Source organism: Pogonomyrmex barbatus, unplaced genomic scaffold (assembly GCF_055798465.1).
Source record: "Pogonomyrmex barbatus isolate J1 unplaced genomic scaffold, ASM5579846v1 scaffold10, whole genome shotgun sequence".
In the NCBI taxonomy this organism is placed as follows: domain Eukaryota; kingdom Metazoa; phylum Arthropoda; class Insecta; order Hymenoptera; family Formicidae; genus Pogonomyrmex; species Pogonomyrmex barbatus.
In genome coordinates, this window is record NW_028297099.1 from 3155039 (window position 1) to 3180547 (window position 25509).

General features: G+C 35.2%; 1 protein-coding gene across 1 annotated transcript; it reads left to right on the forward strand.

Annotated features, from left to right (window-relative positions):
• Positions 1–37: 37 nt before the first annotated feature.
• LOC105432008 (uncharacterized) lies at positions 38–23296 on the forward strand. Its single transcript, XM_011646573.3, has 5 exons — positions 38–175; positions 1323–3008; positions 17536–17769; positions 21113–21178; positions 22900–23296. The coding sequence occupies exons 2-5, from the start codon at positions 1365–1367 to the stop codon at positions 23071–23073; spliced, it is 2118 nt and encodes a 705-aa protein (XP_011644875.2). The 5' UTR covers positions 38–175; positions 1323–1364; the 3' UTR covers positions 23074–23296.
• The last annotated feature ends 2213 nt before the right edge of the window (positions 23297–25509 follow it).

The following is a 25509-nucleotide window of genomic DNA, read 5'->3' on the forward strand; positions in this document are numbered from 1 at the left end:
GCGAAACTGCATGAGTGAGTGTCAGCGGCACTCAGTACAGTTACTGACGTTCCGTGCTGTGAACGATCGGCCGTTGATCGTCGCCGTCCTCGTCGTCACCGTCATCGGCTTTAACATCTTAGTCGAGTACAATCGAGTTTTACTATGCGCCGCTCTTGATACACATATGCGGTCTGTAAGTGGTGCTATTCTGTTCTTCACGATCTCCGACGACCCCCCCGGTCTCCCTCTCTTTCACATCTCGCGGACGGTTTTCTCTTTCTCTTTTTGCGTGCCAGTCCCGTACGTCCCACCGGTCTCTCTCTTTCACGCACGGCAGGTAGTCCGCGATCTCGCACGACCACAGGTGTGCGCAAGGTGCTAACGTTTTCTCGACGAGCGGAGCCGCGGGGCCTTACGCTTCTCGGCTGGTCGACCTGATTCGAACGGCGGCGCAATTCGTCAGGCTCCCTCGTCGATCCATCGTCCTTGCGCACCATGGACCTAGAACGCGATCGACGAATTATAATCGATCGCTAGAATTTGGGCAATTTTCACAAAGTGATTAGTGTTCGCCTATATTGGGCGATGCCAAAGTGCAATTTTAATTGTGAATTTTAGCATACAAATTAACAAATGAGATTTTCTCGTGCAGTCCTAAGTTTCCTGCACATAATTATGCAATGTGATCTAGCGAGATCGGATAAGAGCAATTTTAATTTGATCGATAGTTTGAGGATCGTGAAAACCTCGAGGACGTAATTGTGGTAGAACAGATATTAAAATCTATCAAAAGATTTTATTATTTTATATGAGGTTTGCAACTTGAAAAAAGTTGATTAAAAAGATATATAAATTTTTTCTCAAACGTTTAGATCGATGTTAAAGGAGCAATATTAGTTTAGTATTTCAATGTATACGTTGCGTACACGTGTCGGTGAAGTAAACGTGCCGATGAAAAGCGGTTTGTTCCAACGGCACTCGACTTTGATCGAGTGTTATATTGCTCCAAATTGCAGTTGTTCAAAGCGAACGGTCCTCATTGCGTTTACGGTAAATTAATATCACGGTAAATTACGATAGTTACACACGTTTAAAACACACAGCCATTTCGGGAAACAATTTCATTCGCGCGATTAATGATTCTAATGATCGCCTTCTAATGATGAGATAAATGAATATGAGTTTATTGTACGCTTGAGATCAATGATAATATAAATGTTATTGATACGGTCACTATTCTGTCTGTAGACAGAAGAAAAGGCCGCGAAAGGAAAGAGAAAGAGAAACCCGTTAAGAGAGAGGCTCGACTTAATCCTTGACTTTCCAAATTCCTCGTCAAGGTGAAGCCTATCGAGTGAGCCACGGTGACTTCGTATGCACGTATGGATGAAACCATCACGATGACCGTACCTCCGCCACTACCAGCGAAGACACAGGCCCGGGATGCGAGCCAGGCCACTCGGCAGACTGTGTCAATCCGGACCGTTTCCCCTTCCGTCTCGCCGCCTCTCGCCAACGGGCCCGGAGCAACGGTATTTGTCGGAGTTAGCGCTCCTACCGCCGATACCGTGACAACTTGCAGGAGAAGAATCCCGGAAGTGCAATCGGCGAACGGCGGCTGTGAGGAGCGGAGCAACGTCGACTCGCGGCAGCAACGGTGGCAGCATCAGCATCAACAGGCCGCGCACATAGTAAAGATCAAAATCAATCCGGATGGCGACAAGAACGGTAGAGTAATATCGACCGTACGGTTGACCCTGGACGAGAACGACCGGAATCGCGAGATCGAGAACGGTATCGCGCGCGAGCGCTCGGTCAAACGTGGCGACGGTGCGGTGGTGGTGAGTGCGACAAACTTGGTGAACGAGCAACACTGTGCAAGTGCCGGTGTCGGTGAGGGCTGTGTGAAAATCAGTGTCTTCAGCGGCGATCCGGCGACTGATCCCGACAATCGGGAGCGCAACAACAACAACAACAACAACAACAACAACAACAACAGCGACGACAGCGATAAGCGTAGTCAGGATAACGATAGGAGCGACAATAGAGACATGGTGCACCGCGGAACCACGGAAACGCTGAACTCATCTACACTTGGCAGCCGTTCGAGCGCCTGTTTTTACTACAATTCTTACCAGAGTCCGTTAAGCGGCATGACGGTGATGACGAGCGGACAGTGTTCGCCTAGCGACACTTTGGACAGCGGCACCTGTAGCGACCTTGACGGCACACCGCCGCCGTTGCCGAAGAAGAAGAACGCCAGCACGGTGATACTGTCCAGCAGCACGCACAACCGGACCGGTAGCTTGACCAGCAGCGGGGCCGAGATCGACAGCGACGACAATGAGAGCAACATCAGCTGCGACTCTTTGAACGGCGCCGAGATGAACGGCGACGCGAGCGAATACCGAGTGCACGAGGCACCGAAGAACGTTGAGGAAACGATATCCGTTGTTGAGAAATTCGATCGAATTGCATTGGCGAACAGCATTGACGAAACAATCGCGGAATCGAACGGCGTTCATCAACAGGTCTCGGCGATAACGGAACTCGGCTGCGCGTCGTGCTCGCCGGTGTCGTCGGCCAGCGTCTCGCCATCACCATCCGGAACGTCGTCCCTGTCGAAGGCCTCCTCGACACCGCGGGTAAGGAGCCCGGACCTCGCGATCGAACAGAACGGTAAATCGGCATCGTCACCCGTAGTTAAGGAGTACACGTATGAGGAACGGAAGCAACGGGAACAGGAAAGGATAGAGCAGGAGTGCGCCGATGCCACTCAGAATCGATCGACCGGTCACAAATATCTGTACGAGGACGACAGGTACTACAATTTCCATGTGAACGAGTTGCGCCGTAACAATAAGAACTCAAACGGCGAACACGGTGTGACCGAGAACGATGAGTGTTTCGCCGGTTACAAAATTCATGATAAGGAAGCCATACGAAGTGCCAAAGGGACCGTGCGCGGTGTGAAGAACAGAGTACGAGCGGGCATCGCAACGTTCCTGCAGTCGCCTACCTCCAAGGTATGAATCAACAAAATAATTTAATTTCCAATCCATATATATATATATATATCGTAATACTCGTGCAAAATTTAACTCCAAAAAACATAAATCAATTCACGATGTAATTGTAATTGTATTACATTTATAAATTTTCATGTGTACAAAGAGCGATAAAAAAATAAAATATGATCCAATTTAGAAATATTTATTTAGTAAAAAAGAAATGTCCTACATAATATATTTGTGTGTTTTCATAAATATATACAAAAGCGATAAAAAGAGGAGCGTGATTTATTTCAGGAATATTTACTCAAAGCTAAATTATTTATTTAGTTCTAAAAGAGCGCAATTAATTTACAGTAATATCAATTTTCAAATATACACAAAAACAGAGCATTGGCAGAAATTAACGTAAATTTCAGATAAGGGTTGTTAGAGAAAATTAATTTAGAGAATGTCTCGTTAATGACGTACGTCATCATCGCATATCGTTAAATATTCACTCCGTTTATATAGAAAGGCAACTAATAATGTTTTATAACGTTTCTCTTTACGTTTGCGGCCTCACGCACTTTAAATATCGACCAATCGTCACGGCAGTAGGGTTGAGCCCCGTAAACGATGGGTCGACTTGTTATGCAAATCAGGTACTGGCAAGTACCTGAGGTGCGTATTGACGAGCTAGAATCGGTATCGAACAGCTCGGCGCAAGCCCGCCGGGCTTGAACCATGCTCAAATCCGTGCATCAAGCTAGGTGCATTTGATTCGCGTCTACGGGTCGACGCGAAGCGTTAGATTTACAGTTAGATAGCCGTCCTCCATCGCTTGCCACTTTGAATCAGATGGCATGGATTGGATGGCATGGAACTATATCATACATCCTATTCCAACTCGCATTCCACACATATCTCAGTAAGACACGTCTCGTAAGTCATGTAAAGAAACAAGCAATTTTTATATCATTTTTAAAAATAGAAAACATCGTTGAGTTATGTTTACGGATCTTTGCAAAGCTACGATTTGTTATGTTGGAAAGAAAAAGACTAAGATTTATTTCTATTTTCTCACAATTGTCAATACGTTAAGATTTTATGATCAATCTGAAATTATTTAAGGGATCTCTGTCGTATCTCTGTCATAAAATATTAAATGAAAAGTGACAAGAATAGACAGATTCTTTGATAGCTCAGGCAGGAGATCGTGCGACAGTAAATGATAATCTTCCCGCAATGTCCTTTGACAAATATTTAACTATCGTCTTATCGTTGAACATGTTTAATCGTCGAAATAATCGGCTTACCTGTAGCATATACGAGCTTATTTACTACCCACCCACGATTATTTGATGCATTTCATGTTAAATTTCTCTCGATTTCTATCCTGGCTGTTAAAGTCTCGCGAAACGAGATCATTCGAGGCAAATGGCATAATAATATACACGCATATACATTTATATAATACATATATTAGTGCGTCTTTACCGCAAAGTTTCCGGTGTTGCTATGCGAACGTCGTGCGTACACGACGTTCGTACCATCGATGCGGAACGGATCGACGTAACGGTAGATTCGATAAAACGATATTACGGCAACGTATGTAAGAAACGCGACGTACGCAACGTACTGAGAAATCTGGGCTGCGAAACACAAGCTATGTTACATCTTCATGTTCGTCGTGCTCCTCGCGTATTCCTCTTTGTTATCGCGCACCCGCGCTGCTATCCCATCTCGCTCGTTTGTGTGCGGTCGTGCGGCCTATTTTGCGAAATTACAGAGACCGAGGATACCTTGCTTGCACGCAAATGCGCTAGCAACGGCTGAGAAATAATCCCGCACTTCCTCGCAGGCTAAATCTACCTTTGAGACTTCCACGGCACGCCTCGATTGCACTTTTCACGTGCAGTCCACCGCGAACGTGCGATTATCTCCGTTCCCCATGAAAATCGGTACTCGCGACGACGCAAATGACGACGATTTCAATGAGACGCGTTCTAATCGCACGTTCTTGTAATTACCGAAACTGTAGCGTGTGTCCATCGCGGTATTAAACTGCTCTTTTAGAAATATATTATTTTAAACTATTTTTTTGTGAAATAATAATATTTTTAAATAATATTTTTATTAGCTCGAGGAGTTTTCATATTGTAAATATACAGATTGTTCACATGTGAATTGCCATTTAAAAATCGACGTAAATAAATAAAAAGATTTTGTTAGTGAAAAAAAACATATAGTAGTCGATCATAATGCTCGATACACTTTGCATAACGTAGCGTGTTCTCTGGAAATAATGATTGAAAGTAACACTTGCACTTTCGGAATGTTCGCTTCAAGCTCGGATAACGATTTGATTGATTGCCATGGAATGCTGCTATACCAATAGATTTTTAATGTGGTTGATACATTAACCGCACACGAGTAACTGCATTTTACGACATCAAAATATCATGCGTGATTTTGCAGACGCGCCACTAACCGGCGTAAGAAACTTGATTTCACATTAAAAAAAAAAAGAGAAGAAATTAAGTAGGTGTACCGAGACTCCGACCTGAAATCATAAATATCGCTCCGGGTAAACCACCGTGCAGTGTGCCCTACATTCGTCGTTTCTCGCTTCCTCATTGCACACGAAAGCACGCAGATTCATCTCGAACTCCGCGAATCTTATCTGTTCAGTACAAGGACGAACTAATATTTTTTTTATTTTTTAATACACAATTAATTTTAATATAAATATTTTAATTAATATAACAAAAGCAATTTAATATGTATGGAATATTAAATTGTCATTAATAGTTTCCACTGTAAAATTAGACAGAGATTATGAAATTATTAATTAAATTGTAATGTTTTTGACAATTGTTTTATATTTATTTCGTACGCAATTAAAATATTGTTGAAAATTAACGCTTTTTATTGCTCTCTCTCTCTCTCTCTCTCTCTCTCTCTCTCTCTCTCTGATGTTTGTACAAAAAATAATTTTCCAAAATATATTTTATATATACATTGCGTAACTATTATATTCAAATATATTGAGCAAATTTAGTTTATAATAGCTTATAGCAGATATTTGCTTTGTGACAATTTTCTTCTATTGCTTAACGTTCTCTCTACATAACAGAATTCTTGCGGTTAAGACTAATAGTCGGAGTTGTAATGCCGGAATATCATGCGGAATTACTTCCAAGTCTGAAAATTTTGTTGTTGTTTACATTATATTGTGGCGATCTTAAAATCTTGTAAATTTTGATTACACTTTCACGATAAATATCGAGATGTTTGATTATTATTACGATTTGGCTGATTTCAAAGGGAAACGTGCATAGAAAATGACAGCTCTACTTCCGTGTAATTAACAGTTCAAAATACAGTTTCAAGTACAGCAAAGTGCCTGAAATGCGTGTTTGCAATTGCGGCATTAATTTCTTGAAACAAAACACAGAGAGCATTTCATTATGTTAATCTTATCATGTTGATTGAATTTCAAGAATTGATTTGATAATTTTAATAAAACAAAAAAAACACCTCATTTGCATCGAACACACAAACATTTGATTAATTAATTATATATTTCAATCATGTTAAAAAACTTATAATTTACTTTACTCTTGTGTGTGCGTCTGCAATGACGTAAACATTTTATTTCTATATATTAAACGATATTACTACTAAAGTATATATTATTACTAAGGCTATATATTTATCAGGCTATATATTATTGCTAAAGTTAATATTATTGCTTTATATTTATCAATAATTAATACGTAATATGATGAAAATGATCTCTTCGAAAATCGAATATATGATTATATATAGAGAAGCTCATACATACCTCGCGCATTATTTGCATGTCATTTTAACGAGTGATTGTATACCGTAGAAACAGTACACGCAATTAAAACGTTATACATTTAATGGCCAACTAATCTATTTAGTGAGAAGAGATATACGCTCCGCTTAGGGCAGTATTATGGAGAGTAGCTGATTTTACTGTCGGCGTATTTAATTAAAGAAAAAAAGTCCTTCATAAAGTCTTAACAGGTCTGTTACTGGTGTCACAAAATAATTAAGTTAAATCCAAGAATATTATCTCTACGGGATTCAATAAAACTATGATAATAATTAATTGACAGTTTAAACATCAGTGGTAAAAGGAAGTTTATAAACTTTGATAAAGTGCGATTGTATGTATGTGTATTGAAATCGATTAACGTACTTATCAGCTAACTTTAATACGAAGTAAAACTTTCTTCTCTTAGAAGAAAACTAGTCATTATCTTTCCTTTACTGCACACGTTTTATCAGTGCGTAACTAGTTATATAATTATCCGTTTTTGTTATACGTAATAACGTATAAAAGCATATTGGACGCATTCAACCGATAATATGGACTGATTTTCTCGAAACATATACTTTCTCATGAAAGTGGAACGGTAAATGTAATAAATTAACAATAATTCGTGAAATGAAAGACTGCAAATTATTCTCGAAACTATTAATTTATTTCATTTCCATAATAGTTAATAACGTTCCTGTCAAACTCCGTCGGTTGATGTACGGTACGTATGAACATACAACAACGTCATATTTGAACTATCAGCATATCTTGCTCTGACCAAACAGCTCTAACTTCATTGCTTTGTACTTTATGCGTGCTGCATCGATGCACGTGTCTACGCATACGCAGTCGCAAATTAAGTTGCATTACTCACATTTAGCATTACTATAAATTTTCATGAAGCTGATTCACACGTGTACGCACGCAACCCAGTTCGAATTTCTTGGCGACCGCTGTATGAGGAAGATGAAGTGACCGATGATAAACGCGGCACAGATACGACCTACTTCACTTCGCCTTCCTTCGTTGCAGACCAACTTTCTTTCTTTTTCATTAAGAAAATTGTGCCTGCGAAATCACGATCGTATTGATTTATCTATTTTCATGATATAACCATACATGGCTTTATTTTCCAACGGCGTTGTTACTTGAATTGATTTCCGCCGCGCGACACAGGTCGATCAAATATTGAATTGATGGACCTCGCGATATTAAATTAGGCTCTATCTCTCTGCTACCAATGAAATGCCACGGGTCGCATCTCGCTGATAATAGCCTTTCGAAATCGAGCGTCTGCAATCATCTTTCTTTATGTAAATATACTCTCGCATTTTTATCATCCGGAAAGTTTCAACGGCCCGCGTAAATGACTTATGTAAATACACCTGAATTACTAATATCTCGCATTAGCTTTGCTAACGAAACGATAACACCGAACGGCCAAGACGCACGACCTACTTCGTCTACCGATTTCCGCTTTTACGAGGCTGCCTACTATTCCGCGTATTCAAGAGAGATGAATTCACCGAGGTCGCTAACTGCCGTGGCCAGATGGCAGGAGGTCGGCTTCATGAATTTCCCGGTTGAAGAAAACGCGCTAGGCATGTCCACGAGACAAATCGAGTGGGAAAAGAGAAAGCGGGTCAAAGAGGCCCACCACGACGACAGCGGCAACGGTAACGAGTAGTTTTAGTCTCCTCTTCGGATTCGATTAAACATCCTTCCCTCGTATTTTTATGCATCACTCCCTCCGTTGTCTTGTATTCCCTTTACGCTCCTGCTTTCCCTCCTGCGTTCGCCTCCCACGTTGCGTTTGAGCTTTTTACAAAAGCTTTCCTCGTCCAGCACGTTTATCGAGAAATTCGAAACTGTGCGACGTAAGCTCGTCCTTTACTTAGCATCTTGTTTTCAATTATCTAATAATAGGATTTGCGATATTGTGAAATCATTCCATGTGAGTGAGATAATGCGGATATCGAATTTACGAGTGGATTATTAAGTAAACACTTGCAGTACACGTATTAATTGCGTAATAATTTCATTTTGAGTTAACGCGTAACACAATATCTGTTAAAATCATCAATCATGGTTTTCGGATCACATATTATGTAAAAAAAGCTGTTAGTGTTATAAATGGCTATCATGTTGTTAAATATAAAAATTATCTCATGTATATATCTCGCGTATCAATAAATTGTTCCACGAACGAGCATTTAATCTTGTCAGTTCTATCTTGTCTAAAATAAGATAAAACTTAAATATACGTAATATAACTATTATAAAATATAGCTATGTTTCTTTTTTTCGCATAGTACGTGATATTTAATTCCGTAAAAAAGTTACGGACATATCGATGCACTCACAGCGTATCGGAATAGTGACTAGAACCATAATCGTAACCATATCCAGTCAAAATGACTAATAGTTTGTTTCGCAGTCTCTGAAAGTAACAACTTCTATCCTGAGAGTAATTTCGAACAGGATTTTGTTCCCATCAACCATCCGACTTGAGCTACTTCGAATAATTTGTCTCGCATGTTTTTTGCCCAAGAATTGTATCAAAGTATTCTTCATCGACAAACGTTACTTGATGCTTCATACTACATCGTTATCAAGTGATGAAAGAACACAGATGTGCATTTACATATAGCATGTCTGTACGTGCGACATGAGTAACTCAAAATTTGGAGAAACTGCGTTTGATCAAAACCGGTTTATCAGATCTATAACGGAGATTGTAATATTCCAAAAGTAACGGGAATTTCATTGCCATTATCATTTGGTACAACGTAGACGAGCGTAAATATGTCATATTTCTCCGCAATGAAGCGTCACCTTGACCTATGATGTGCATTAATATATACTGCAGTTACACATTATTTTCTTTTTCGTCGTATCAAAGTAAATAATGCACGGTGTGTTAAACCGTGAGAGAAAAACGCGCCCATTTCTCTGGCTTAGAAAATTTCTAATCCGCACTTTCAACCTTGCGCGGAATGCACGAGCTCGTACAATCCATTTCCTATTTGCCTTTTGCAATAACTCTCCAATCGCAATTACACGGATTCTACGGATTTAATTAATTAAAAGTCCCGCGAGCGCTATTCATGCGTAACTCGAATATATTCGTATACCAGATACGAATTCATTAATTTTAAAAAAAAGCCCAGAAAACAGCTATTCCGTGTCAGGACTTTGCAATACAGCACCCAGGAGATGTTTTGGATTATATCGTAAATACTTATATTACGATATTTGCAATGAGAATGTCGACGAGATAATATGACGCTCCTTTCTAGTCATGAGATCGTTGACATTTCTGCGGCGAACGCGCGGTTGCAATCACGCATAAATAATTGAGCGTACTTATGAAAGTGCACTTTCTTCTTCAGATTCACACCTCGTTTTGATGGACGTGCGGCACCCACCAACGTTTGCGAAATGATTATTGCCTTTCGATACATTCGTAATGCGTCCCATTATCGGAGATGAGTAAAAAGCTGACTTTCCATCAATGATTTCATAAGGATGCGTGTTGTTTAATGACGCATAATTAAACTTTACTGTGTTTCTCAAAATAGAAGTACGTAATAGCTGAGGAATCCCACTTCCATAGTTCAAAAACAGGAAATGATATTTTATATGTAGAATTACTTACAATTAAATATATTGAATGTCGTTAATATTAATATATCGAGAAATTGTAATTTCTATAAATAATTTAACATCAATTTTTAAGAATATTATTTTTTATACTTAATATATTTAATTTTTTATTAAGGAATTATTATACGTTTTAAAATTATAAAATTATAAAATATTTTTTATAAAATTTATTTTACAATTATTTGAACAAAATTTATTTGTTAAAAGAGACACAACTAGGTTAGATTAAATTATATTCAAATTATACTCAAATTATACTCAAGATTTTAATAATAAAATTATGCGAAACATGTACGAGTAGGTAATGATTCGGAAATTAGTGCGGAGATTGCAAATATTCGTACATTGAACATCTAATAAGCAGTGAACGCTTTTCAATTTCAACGAAATGAGATTGATGTCAGCTTAATAAGTTGAGATTCGCGTTTGTAAATGTCAATTAAAAGTCATTTAAAATAAATTAAATAACTCTGTCTTACATTTCGACGGATTGAAAGTAAAATAGTCGTTATGATTTCGGAAATGGTAAAAATCAAACGTTATGAACTTTTAATCATACTTTTAAAATAGTTGTTAACTTTTAAACTTAATCTTTATGAATAACTTTACGTTTAGTAAGTAGTGAATTTATCATAAATTAAAGTTGCCAAGAAAATATATTTATACTGTATTTATACTGTACAAAAAGATAACGGCAAAATCAAACAAGCAGCACATTTAAAAAGAAAAGAATTCTTTTTAACGAGGTAGAAAATGCAAGGTGGATTCTCACGGTATCCTATTATGTATTTAAACGAGGTGAAGCGCTGGTTCCGAATAAAATTTTTTGCAACGTGTAATTGTCTTCGGTATGTTTACTTTCTGTTTGTATAATTGCTCAACTTTTAATTTTAAATGCCGACGGGAAACGCGAGCGGCGAGCGATACTAGCTGATACCGGTGTAACGCTTCGCACGATTTACATTTCAGAATAATCCACGGATTTTGTGGAATCCCTCGCGTAGCTCGTACTCCGTGCGCCAACTCGCGACCACATTTATTCGATTTAATAATCGACTGGAACATGTGACGGTACTCTCATGCAAAACCACATGTAACCTCGCGTATGAATTCGCGGTTGACATTTCGCCGATGAGGTAGTTCGGAAGTAGAAAAGTGCGGGACGGCAAATTGCATGCCTGTATGCGATACAGGGCAGGGCAGGGATTTGACCGGATGTGTTCTTGAGTCAGAGAGAGAGAGAGAGAGAGATTCATCGATCGCGCATCGCGGACTTCAACGGGAAATGCACGTGAAATTACATCACGCTCGTGTAGACCTTAAGAGAGGAACTTGGCAGAATGCATTCATCGGACAGCGGCGCATTTGCATCGATTATCCCGACAAAGGTCAGATCTCGCCTGACATCACCGCGATGCACACGCGGCGACACGGATACAGAGAGCCGCCATATATATGTGCGGAACGAGGGAGTGCGTTCCTTCTTTGGTGCTTGTGTTATGCATCGCGAAGCGGGAAACGGGGTTAAATCGCATGATGACATATTCTATGGAACACGAAGAGCGATAAAGATTTTCTTTCTTTACCCCGCCATGTCACGTGCGTCGTCGTATACGTCTGCCGGACGTAGCCGCGTGACTTTTATTATCTACGCCGTTCCGGAACTTGCCATTACGTAATCGAAGACGCGTGTATAAGTGGAAAAATATACGAGACATCTAAGACGGAACGTCGGTTTCCAAAGTCGTACGTTTCAAACGTGGCATCTTTACGTACGCTGGCACACGCGTGAAAGTGTTTGTCTTTCGCCGATAGGATCATACCTCGCCAGGCCCGGCGGCGATATGCCTAGGCGTTACAGGTGCATACACGCTTTCACCTTTTTACACATTTGCCTCGGACGTCTGGTCAATATGCTGCGCCAATGTTGATCGCGATGTCTCCGCGAGCGTGCCAATCGTCTTGTGCAATCACGGGCTAGCACGCGAGAATTTGAAGAGATCGTGTCTGCTATCTGAACGTTACATCGCACTATATATTCATTATATATCCCTTTCCGCTATATTCCTTTCTCTTCTCGACTCTGATTCTCGAATCTCATTCTCATATGAAGTCGTGAAAGTCGTATTTAGAGATCATTATTAGAGAAATAATGGAGTACACGGCAGCTCCCACTCTCTAAAAACTGAATCGTGCTAAATCGGTTGATTGTGCTAAACGATTTATTGCGTCGTAATCATTAGCAGTCACTGTTGTTATTATGCCATTGCTGCCGTTGCAAAGGTGTGATAATAAGTGACGCGGATCAAGTGATAGACTATTGAATTTATCGATGTAAAAGACGTCTGGCACTTATCTGAAAATTTCTATCATAAACAGTCGGGGATATTAAATGGACGAGGAGAAAATTAATGTTTTATATTACATTTTTATATCAGGGTGAGTTTGACGCTGCCATGGAACTTCGTTAACTTAATTTCACGCTCGTTTAATCACCCTCTGTAATGCGTATTTCTAGTCCGTGATGCAAGTTGCCACGTGATAACGATCACAGTTTGTTCTCCGAGCGATCTGTATTTATCGAAAGAAGTTTTAATACACTAAATTCCGGTCAGTGGACGACCTGATCTCTTGTAACATTATCCCAGTTACGGAGAAATCGTCTCTTTGGCGCCTCGATTTGTCTGCATTACCGGCTAAAATTACTCTACGTTAATTAATTGCTAATTCAAAGCGTGCCGTAGTTTCGTATGTAACACGTACGTCCAGGTGCAGCTTTCATTAAACGCCTGTGAAATTATCTTGTACTCGAGTACGCATTAAGCATGCCATATCAAGCCATGCTATGTTATAACACTATGAAATTCACACTCGTTAAACTATCTGTGCTATACGTATGTTATAATTACATACCTACATTGTAGTTTGCAGTATATTGACGTTTAATAAATCGTATGATAAATGTCTAGCGTCATATATGATTGACATAAATTGAATCACTTTGAAGCTAAAATAAAAATGGAAATTATATATTTCTTTATTGTAAAGATTAATTACTTGGCAAAGCAGAAAGAGAACTCTGAGAATTATAGATTATGGGCAAGGTTGATTAATTTGCATCTGATCGGTGATCAAAGACGTTAAAAAAAGTATCAAGATTGACAAGGAAAAACCAAGACAAAAGAGAAAAGGGAAAAATATGATTATTTTAATAAATTAAAGGAGAAAGAACTTCTTGATAGCACTTGATTCTTTATAGATTAATATTGTAAGATATTATATTATTTTCTTAAAGGCATATAAAAATGATGTTTATTATATATAGATGAATTTTAATATTTGTAAACAGATATATATATTAAAACTTTTTAAAATATTAAAACTAATAAAAAACTTTATAAAATATTAAAACTAATAAAATATATTAAAACTTTTTAATTTAAAACTTTTTAAATTCTACAAACAATTGGTCAAGATATATAAATATTTTAAACAATTTTTTTAAACAATTCGATTATACTACAAAAATAAAAATATAAACAAATATATAAATATTTAAAAACCAACAATGTGTTTAAGCACATGAAATATACATCATATTTTTTATCAAACGATTTTTTGTGTTCATTATTTTTTTTTTTACTTTATATATAAATTCAATAGGTTTTGTTTCTGCCATCTGCTGTAGATCATAAAGTATTAACACACATTTTAATTATTTTCTTCTTTATATTTGTGTGTCAGTATACTATATAATGTGATTTTGCAAGCTTGAAGCCTTTTATGTCGTATCTTATTGTTCGAGGAAATCTCTGTAGAAGGATTCATGGATAATATTGTATGGGGTCATCGCGACGTACAAAAAGTTATTCACGTCGTATGATCCGCGTCGGCTTCACACGCTGCCTACAAGAAATAATGATGAAAATCATGATGGATAAATTATTTTCTTGCAAGTATTCCTTTTTCATCAGTCATCCAAGAAAAACCATGCATTCTTAATATATAAAATAAAATAATATACAATAAATATATAATAAATATGCAATAAAGTGAAAAATGTAAAAACTTTAATTTAATTATAATTGGCAATCACGATTATCTTTATAACAAGATTATAATTACCGGTAAACAAAAATATAATTAAAAATTGCCAATATTTTATATTTTGATATAAAATCAAGACGGATAAGGACAGACTTTTACACTTCTGGATAGACGAGCACGGAAATAGATGACCTTATCAAATTTTTTTATTTCGTGTCATGAAATCCAGTGCGACATTGATAGCCGTCAGAGAAAGGACAAGTCGAGGCCAATTCTCGCCTCGATTTTTCGAGAGGCCTTCAGTAGGGATACGAGTTATGTGTGCGCGGTGAATGTTAATTAAGTAACGTGCGCATCAAGTTTAACCATCTGTTCTGTATAACAGTATTAATTCTAATAGATACGAGGAGAGAATTAGTGAATCATAAAATCAAACAAAATAGCTCTCTATTAACATATTAATGTAATAATATAAAATTAGATTAAATAGATTTATCGAGCAGCGATAAACTCTAATTGTGGTTACAGTTTAATATTCGAAATGTACGGAATACACGCGCAAAAAGTTCTCTCTCCATTACTTTACGGCTTATAATGCAAAGCCCAGCACTTTGTTAGGCCATCTGGTTCGCATGTACATAGCCGTATTGGTTCTGCCTTCTTCAGGATATGCAATTATGATCGAAGGCAATTACGATACGTGTCATTTACGTAGGATAACGGGTATCGGTATGAACAAGTAGGTTAGCAAAAAGTTAGTAATGGTTAGCCGAGATCTTAGCTGTGCCTCTACAATGATAATGTGCTTTTATGGTGCAGATCATGCACCTGGTACGACGAGTCCGGTTTCCCCGTTGAAGTACATTCATTAGCAGTCATGTCGAGCGAGCACGTGGTGATCTATAACGCTACGGACGCGATCGCTCTGCATATGGAATGGTCATACCTCAGTGAAAATTATATCGATCTCGGTGAACGTTACTATTAAATTTGCTAGACTAGAATAAATTTAGTAAATGTACGATAACATTGACGTTTTCACATAAGACCTGTGTGTTGAAATATCGTCAATGTGAAAAAAAATGTAACTGCAACGAAATTTTTCAATTATAAAAAATGCGGTTTCTAATAAATAAATGTAAAAGGTTTAACTGTGTTTTTAACAAAGACAATTTTAATGAATATTTTTTCAGAAGGCACGAGGATATTTTATATTACGCTTTAAGCGCGATAAATGGCAGTCCGGGTTTTTACAAGGACATTAATGAAGAGAAATGATAATTTTTATATAGTGCAATTTATTATATATATTCATACAAATTACAGCAAAAAGTATAAGAATATGTGATATTAAAACTCATCGATTCCACATAGTATTTGATAATTTAATATCTAGGCGACCTTGCTAATCATGCGAATACAAATAGTAAAAATATCATGTATATAAAGTGCTTTATAGATAAACAAATCATTGCTTGCATTATGCGCGACACTGAATTATTTTGCTACTTTTACACGGTGAAAGCTAGTTTAACACAATCATTTCCCCTTCCTTTCTCTCTTTCGCCTGCCATTATTTTCTTCATCTCTCGTCTATCTTGACGAAGCTAAATTGCATAATTTAGTTATTGCATAATTTAGTTGAAAAAGAATATTGAAATATTATATACATGCATATAAAAAGCAAATAATTCAAAAGATAGCTAGAATATTATGGAGATTGCATTTGTCTGTGGTATTGCGAAGATGATATTGGTGGTATGTTATGATAAAATATGACGTTTTTTTATATGAGTTTATTAAATTATAAAGTAAATTTTTATGAATTAGATTCTGGAATATAATGTAAATATTTAATTATAAGTAATAGCTAATATAATGATATTACATTTTGTTATTATAAATATTAAAATAATATAATAATAAATAATACTAGTAGTAATGTTGGGAAAGTAATACAAGTAGTAATGCTTGACTTTTTCTATAATCCATCAAGCATGCATCGCATCTTCATGCACATAGTTCAATGATTGTGCATGTGCCAATGAAGTTGTAAAAGAACAAGCAACGAATTCACGCATTACTGAGCAAGAATTGAAGTTCGAGCAACTTGTGATTGAATCACCGAACCATAAAGAGGTTTCTCTTCTATACAAAAATTGTCGCCCGTGCTTATCCAAGAATCGATTGTCGATAAAGGGAAAAGTTGAAGTTTCACATTTATCGTTGCTTTCGGAACTTTATTAATTCATAAATGTTATTACTTTCACTTGTAATATCGTTGCATAAACAACATATAAAATTATAGATCTATTATTAAAGTTACTATCTATAGAATATAATAATATTCATTGAAAATGAAACAATGAATTAAACAGTAATTGGATCTAAAATGTTATTAGAAATTGAAAGGGATTTTATTAGCAACATATTGAAAATATTAATACAGTATAAAACTTGTATCAAGATAAATTTATTTTTTATTATAATAAAAGTTGTTTTCTGAAAATTGATGACATAATATCTGTGTTTGATCTCGCATACACGTTTAATAGCCATAACGTATCAACGAAGTGTATATTGTATACTAATAATTCATGTACATTCATAATACAACGTCATAAAAGTAATCATCTCACTAGATGCCTTGATGAAAGATCTTAATATTCAATTTAATCTAGAATGTTTAGTTCCTTTAAAGAGGACACCGCTCAATGACTACGACGTCCTCATATTTGTAGTAAATTAGTAATAAATAGTAGCAAACTTAGCGAATAGAGCAGATCACGAGTATAGGACGTAAAATATATGCTCATTTTTATTGAAATGGACAAATAATTTGATTTGTATTATTGAGTACGTTACAAAAAAACAAATGCTTTCAAGAAACGTAATTTACAAGTAATATAAATAGTTTCGATATTCTCTTGAGCTTTTCCACATATTTACATATGGAGTTTTGTTATACTTCTAACATATCACATCTTATTTTAGGCTTTTGTGGAAAGAGAAAAAGGTAAGGTGGTTCTTTACACGACATCGTTGGGCATCGTTAGAGAGACCTTTACCAATTGTATGAAGATGAAGCAAATGTTATGGACGAACATGGTTAAATACGACGAGGCAGATTTATTCCGCGACACGGAATTACAAACCGAACTCAAGGATCGAACGAACTCGGAAGTTGTAACATTGCCACAGCTCTTCGTCGATGGTCAATATATTGGGGTATGTATTCATCTTTAATTAAAATTGTTAAAACAATTATGAGAAATGAGAAGAAAGTATCAGTAAAACAGAGATTGAGAAATGAGCAGAAATATAAATTTTGTATAAATGGAAATTCTTAACAAAAAATAATTAACACAATGGATATTATTTAAAAAATAATTTAATTAAATCAGAAATGAAAATTATATTTTAATATTTATTAAATTTATTTTTAATATTTATTAATTACGAATGTTGATTATAGTATTAAAATTAAATATAAAAGAATATTTTCAAGAATTGATATGAATAATTCAATAAATTTACTACATATTATCGTAAATATGTAGATTTATGATTTCTTCTATGATTTAGAAATATTTACATTTCAAAATTACATTTATTTACAATATTAGTACTTATTATTTCTTTGTATTAATTTATCACTTACGTATTTTCATTCATATGAATGTATTAAATCATATGTATGATTTAATCCAAAGATGTTTTATAATCATTTTAAAATCTATTCGGGATATAAAAAAATTACGTAATAAAACGTGAGCAGCTGGTGTTGAATGTTCCGTCACCTGCGTTTGACATTCGTCAACCAAGTTATTTTCCTCTTAGTAACGATATCGATCTTCCTCAGCCCTTTCACAGGTAGAATAACTTCTAATAAGAAAAGTTATATTACGCATACTAACATTCGAGTACTCTACGATCCTTTCAAATCTATCCTCTTACGCTTTATGAAGAATTTGTACAAGGCCGTGTTATGCAACTGGGGATATTCGACATCGAGAAAGTCGGGAGATGGATGACGTGAAATGTCAAAGATAACTGTCCACTGTCGAGTGAAAATTTGATAAATATACGAACGGAAATTTGATATAAAATTACATTTAATTTGTAGATGATGTGAATAGATGAGTTGATGAAGGAGAATAACACAATTAAATTTCATATAATAGACATTATTATTCTCGTTGATTAAATTTGATTAAATTTGATTAAACGAAACATGTGAAATATAATGATTGCCTATTATACGAATAATAGACTAATGGAATGAAAAGAAGTAGGTGGAAAATTTTTTTACTTTAAAGAAATTCTATCGTACCTTCGAAACTATATTCTCGCATATAAGCAACAGAATGCGATAGGGAAGATAGTAAAGTATTCTGTTTCAACATGTAGTTCTCAAGTATAGAGTGTCACCTTTCATAGATTTTCTTACGCTATATCTCCTGTGAGATTGTTATTGAAACATGAAGGAAAATTTAAAAAAATATAAAAAATACAAGAAATAGCAAAAAATTATTTAACATATTAAATCCTTTATAGTAGTGTATTTTTTTGGAGAAAAAAAATTTTATATATATATATATATTATAAAAATTTTATATATATATATATATTAAAAATTTTATATTATATATATATATATATATATATATATATATAAATTTTATATATATTTATATATATATTAATTGTCAATATATCTTTTCTCGCAATTAATAAAGAGAAACACGCTTCGCACATAAATTATGATTTGCAGTAATTACATATTTATTTAATTAGATATTAAAATCATAATAGATTGAATATCTAATCAAGAATAGTTATTAGAAATTAGCGACAACAAACAATCATCAACATAGTGGGTCACTTAATGTTACAGCACTTGGGAATGACCACAGTAAACGGACATATGTTTCCATTATCGTAATTATTCTCATTCACGATGGAGGTGATACAAGTTCATCACATACAACATGCCTTTTATATCGTCATAAAAGAGTACGTTCCTTTTATTGCGATACGGTAAAGATCTTTGTAATCATAAGTTTCAGCCATATTCACGCAATTTTCTCAAACGATGTCAGCGATTAAATTATGAATATCGCACGTATGTGCGTATATGAAAATATTAATATCTCCAATGTGATTTAAAGTTTTACGCGACACAACAGAATTCTGTATGAAAAGGTCTGCTTTTATAACGGAAACTAAATATGTTATATTTAATACAGAAAATAAAATAAAAAGCTTTTGCACAGTTTATTTATTTATTTGACGTATAAAAAATTTTTAGAATTCTTTAAACAACTTTTTTAATTAAAAATATATGCCTTTCTAAATAAATGTGCGAATGTTAAAAACTTTTAATATCAATTTTTTTCTCACAAATGCTTTCCAAAAATTTAAACGTTAATCTTTCTATAAAAAAATAATAGATAAACAGCATGTCCTTAGCTTTAAAAGTCAATTATGTTGTTATTTCATTTTCTCATCTCCGTCGCGGTATCCGTTTCTCAAGAGTTACTTCCAGCAACTGATAGTTGGGAGAACAGATATATGCGTAAGTGAAATGTCAAGCTATTTGATCCAAGGCCGCCGAAGAGAAAGAACGCGAGGTGAGATTGCCTACGTTACACCGCCTTATAGTTGCTGATGTCTAGAACACAAGTGTACACACATAAAAGCTATCCGAACTGCATTCCTATCCGACCGCGTCATACAATTATCTCGCGCGAAATAGCTGAAAATTGACGAAACGTCTTCGAGACGTTATTTGTCAATTTGTATATTGTCTTGCTTTCACGCTTGCACATCTTTGCATCTTTGACAATTGTGTATGTGGTATGTAGTGAAAGGAGTCACGTCATAGCTACAATTGCAATAAAACTCTTATTACATTACATCAGATATGAAATTACAAGATGTGCGCTGACAAAAAGTACCTTTGAAATGTCGTATTGTTTTACATACGTGTGCACCCTCTCACAGATACACTTACATATACACATTCGAGCAATTAAAAATTTTTCGGTAAAATAGATTGTGATATAATTAACAGACTTAGGACGATATCTCTTTAGAAAATGTGAGAGATAATCTTTCGGTGTAAAAGAGCGAGATTTCCTTCTTGAATAAATCAACGGCGCGTCAAACCTGCAAATTAGATATCACGTGCTTCATTAAAAGCCTCATTAACGGCGACATGAAAATGTATGATATGGCCATTACCGTGGCTACGCCTAACCCGTGTACACACGAGGAAGACCCAGGAGAGAGGTAGCGCGATAAAATTCCTTTGCTACAACCGCATTCCTCGACGACAGGCCGAGAATGCCGGCGAATACATCGCCGTATTTCGCAACGTGCGATTTCCGTCTATTCGACGGAAAGCTTTTGACGCATGTGACATACCGGAGAATTTCTGTTTACGGCACAGCCATAGTTAGTAAGAGAATGAAATGAACGAGGCGGAAAGAAAGCGGATAACTCGAACGGTTTAAATGTCGTGCTATTAAATGTCTACGTTTCACAACTTTTTTTTCCCTCGTTACAGGGTGTCGACACCGTCGAACGACTTAACGAGTCAGGAGAATTACGTCGCATACTGGAACCTTACCAGGTAAGCTGATTTTCGCCGGGACGTTGTGGAAAATCGCGTATCCTAGATATCCTCTTCGCCTTATGCTTTAACACGAATATGCCATCCATCCAAGTATGAAATTAATAATTCAACACCGGAGTTTACTGATTGATATTATTCTTTCGTCATACGGAAGGAAATACTTTTCGTGGTAATTTAAATTTGCGAAAGAAATATTGTCGAACGTAAATTTTAATAAACAGCAGCCGTAACGTATTAGTTAATGAATTTGCGTTTCGTAAGCAGGCATATTCAATTCATTAAAACCATTTGAAGTCGAGAAACATTGTACATAATTTCCGTCTTCATTTTAAATTTAAATTACGCATTTAGAATTTTTAGTTCCTGACGTCAAATGTACGTAATATTGAAATCTAATTATACACATTTGTAATAATTTTATCCAGCTTCGAATTAATTACATCATTATCGGAAAAAGAATAGCATTCTATAAATTTTATAAGATGATTTATGTAACGAGACGTATTTTTAAAAGTTCTTAAGCAAGCAATAAAAGTAGTTAGTATTCAGAGTGAAAAAGTTTCAGTACTTTTTTTATTCGGGATTTATATACTATTTCATAAAAGTATTATTGAGATTTGAATGATTCGCATGATCGCGTTATACGCATTTATTTCTACGCAGAATCAGCTATCTAAAGTAGATAGAACAGCGGATTGTGATGAAACGTACATACAAACAACTCGAGTAGTTGTGAATGCAAGGTTGTACGATCCTTTCACTTTTATCTGAAGTACATGCCCCCCCTCCCCCCCTCTCTCTCTCTCTCTCTCTCTCTCTCTCTCACTCTCTGTCTGTCTAAACGCCCACCTCCTTTCCATCGTGATCATAAATTTTGTCGTGCAATTCAGGTTTACCTTGTTGCAACTAAAGGTCGTTTACATTGCGGCCATTGTTACTTCTGTTACCATACCATCGGTGTTGTTACACATACAAACTTGTTAAGAACATCCGTACAACAATTACATCCGTAACAATTTTAATCCTTTATTAGCATAAGTTATGTTTTTTCCTAAATATTAGAAAAAATTAAAATTTAAAATATGTACGTATCAAAAATTAATATAATTTTTCTAAATACACAAAATATTAACAATATGAAGTTTCCTAATTTATACTGAATTTCTTTTTACTTCTTTTAAATCTCATCAATCTCAAATGCAGGGCGCTTAGCGCTGTTTAGATAAACAAGTTTGATCCAGGAGGTAGTCATTATTCCACCCAAACTCGTTACGTACTCCGTAAAGTCGATTTACATTTCAGGTATTAGACTTAGTTAGTAACAAGTAAAAGTGAAAGTGAAAACAGTTTCGTAACGTTGAATAAGGTTCGATGGAGGGTCTGTTCTGATATCATAATCACATTTACCTAATTTATTGCTAAAATTTATATTACCAGACTGTATCACTGTTAGATGTGCCTTAGCATATTTATATATTTAATAGCGCCTAATAATGCATCTAATATAAGACTTAAAGAAAGAATAATGAAGAAATAAATATCTTAAACCATCAAATAAAAAATAATGTTTCTCAAAGTATAGAGCTTATTTTTTTATATTATCCATTATAATTATATATCTCAAATTACAGATTAAGCGACACTCTTTACGGTGGCAATTACAACCTGCATTTGATTTAGTAATACGCTTAATTTAATATGAAATGTCTGCGTTTCAGTGTAAAGATGCATGCGCTGTTTGTCCATATTGCGGTGGATTCCAGCGGTTGCTGTGTCCCATCTGTCACGGCAGCAAGAGATCCATACATCGCAACGAGTTCACCGTGGAATTCGTCGCCTTAAAGTGCGCCAAGTGTGACGTTTTCGGTATGATACGTTGCCCGCATTGCTGAAGGAATTCCACGAGGGAATCCACGTACACCTGCTCAAATCATTTGTTTTAATCTAACGACCATCTACTAACTTACATCTTTATTTAAGGTGCTACGAGAGTATATATTTTATGCTATGCCTTAAGCATAAGACATACATGAAACGCATACAGACACTAACTAATCGCGTAGCTGCGCTGTCGCATGTTGTAAGATATCGGTTAATAAAACTTTGTGTAAAGTTTTGTACAAAATTTTTTTGTACCTCATTGAAGCCTCCTTAAATCCCTGGAGATCTTCCCCGAATCGTTTCTAAAGGCTCTTTTGCGTGTTTGCCCGGAAATAAAATTATATTACAATTCTCTACCTTTATTTTGCGTCGTTTGTATCGCAAGGTAATATTCGACGTAGTCGTAGGATTAGTCGTCCTGCAACGAGCACCCATCTGTTGTCATAGTAACCAAAGCAGACCGACTATTTCTAGAATAACAAACGTACTTTCACTTTGTCCATGATCTAATTAAAAAGATGTAAAACACAGTGGTATGCCATGCTATTGCTGCCTCCACATTTGACACGTTATGATTAAATACATAAAGGTAGAAGAAAATATCTTTTAATAATAAGAATGAAACTTGTTTTTTCACCTAAATGTAAGACCTACTGACAATAGTGAAACTAATATTACAAATAATCAAGACATTTTAGACTTTAATTTATTTCTACAGATTATTATTCATCGTTATTTTTTTCAGACAATTTTTATTTATTTAGAAGGAAGATGCAAGTGAGACAATAATTATATTTTAATAAAGTATATGAAACAACATATTGAATGATTAAATTATTAATATTTGCAGATCAAATATTCAGTGAAATGAAATAACAGTGCATTTGATCGGAAACAATATTGTCACGTTTGTTTAAATAAAACTATGTAGAGAAAGAAGAATAATATAAAGAATAAAATAAAGAAAATAGATATTGGATATCTGAGAAAGTGTACCTGCATGACGGTAATGTGCTTCTGCATTTTGTTTCGTCAAGCGTGCAGGAAAAAGTGTTCTCACGTTTTCAGTGGAAAGAATCGATGTAGAATGACTGCTTTATGCTCTATCGCATTTAATTATCTACAGCCAAATTACACAGTAAAGTAAACCAAGATGCTTTAAACAAGTAGGACAAGGTAGATTACTGTGAAAATTTGATATAATCGCTGTTTGTATTCATTTACAAATATACAGTCACATTAATATGATAATTATGCGGAAACATTAAGTAAAAGCAAACGGTTGCACGGTTTCGCACCTAAATGTCATTTATCTCCATTCGTATTTTTACTTCCTGACGTTGAAATCGAAATCCCTGGTTCAACTATACATAATTACCTTTCATTTACGCTATTAAAATTCAGTTATGTCAGTCTATATAGTATACTTATTCTATTTTCTCCAAGGATACGGGCTTACTAAATACAGTTTCAATTTCTCGATAAACACCGTCTGATAATTTAATGTGAACCATGTTAAAAGCGACCAAGCATAACATCGGATTGGTTACCTTTATTTATACGTGCAACAAGTTATAAATCGATATCATCACTGCTATTCCAGAAAATATCTACAACAGGAAAATGACTCAGGAAGGATCTCATCGTAAGTTAACGAGAAGAAAAATAATTTGTTTAACGTAGCTAAATAAAAAGTAAGTCTATATAAATTTATATAAATTTTAATATAAAATTTTTTTTATTATTTTTTTATTATTAACAATTTTATTTGTTAATCTTTATCGTCGATTTATTTTCTCTGTTATATTAAAATCTTTTTAACGACGATTATATTATTTTTAATCACATTATCTTAAAAATAAATTTACAGTAAACTTGTTTGAGGTATTATATTTAGGTATCAAAAATTAAAAACAGGTTTTTATGTACCTATTTAGGTACTACGTATGTACCAAAGAGAGTATAATGGAAACAAATATGTAGTCAATTTAAATTGCTCGCTATTTCCTGACTGCGTACTTTTACATATCCAGGAATTGATGTGCATGAGTGCATCACATCACGTAGTGAATATAAAATAAACTTTCAAAATTTATACTCACTACTCACTACTCACAGGATTATAATCTTTCAAACATAATAGTTTAACTTTTTTTACGCGCGCAGCTAGGATAATTAAATCGGTATCTTTGGTATAGATAATCAGTAAAAATCAGTAAAGTAAAAATTTCTATATAAAAGTATGGAAAACCAATTATATAATTTTCAATATTGGCTTCTAAAAACTTGTTTTTTCATATACGTTATTACAACGTATTTATTATAATTGTGCATTATTACAACATTTGATAATAGAGTTTTCGAATTCAATTTCATATATTAGTCATTATAATAAGATCATCTGATAATGTTTTATACTTTACATAGATGGATGCACCATTTACGAT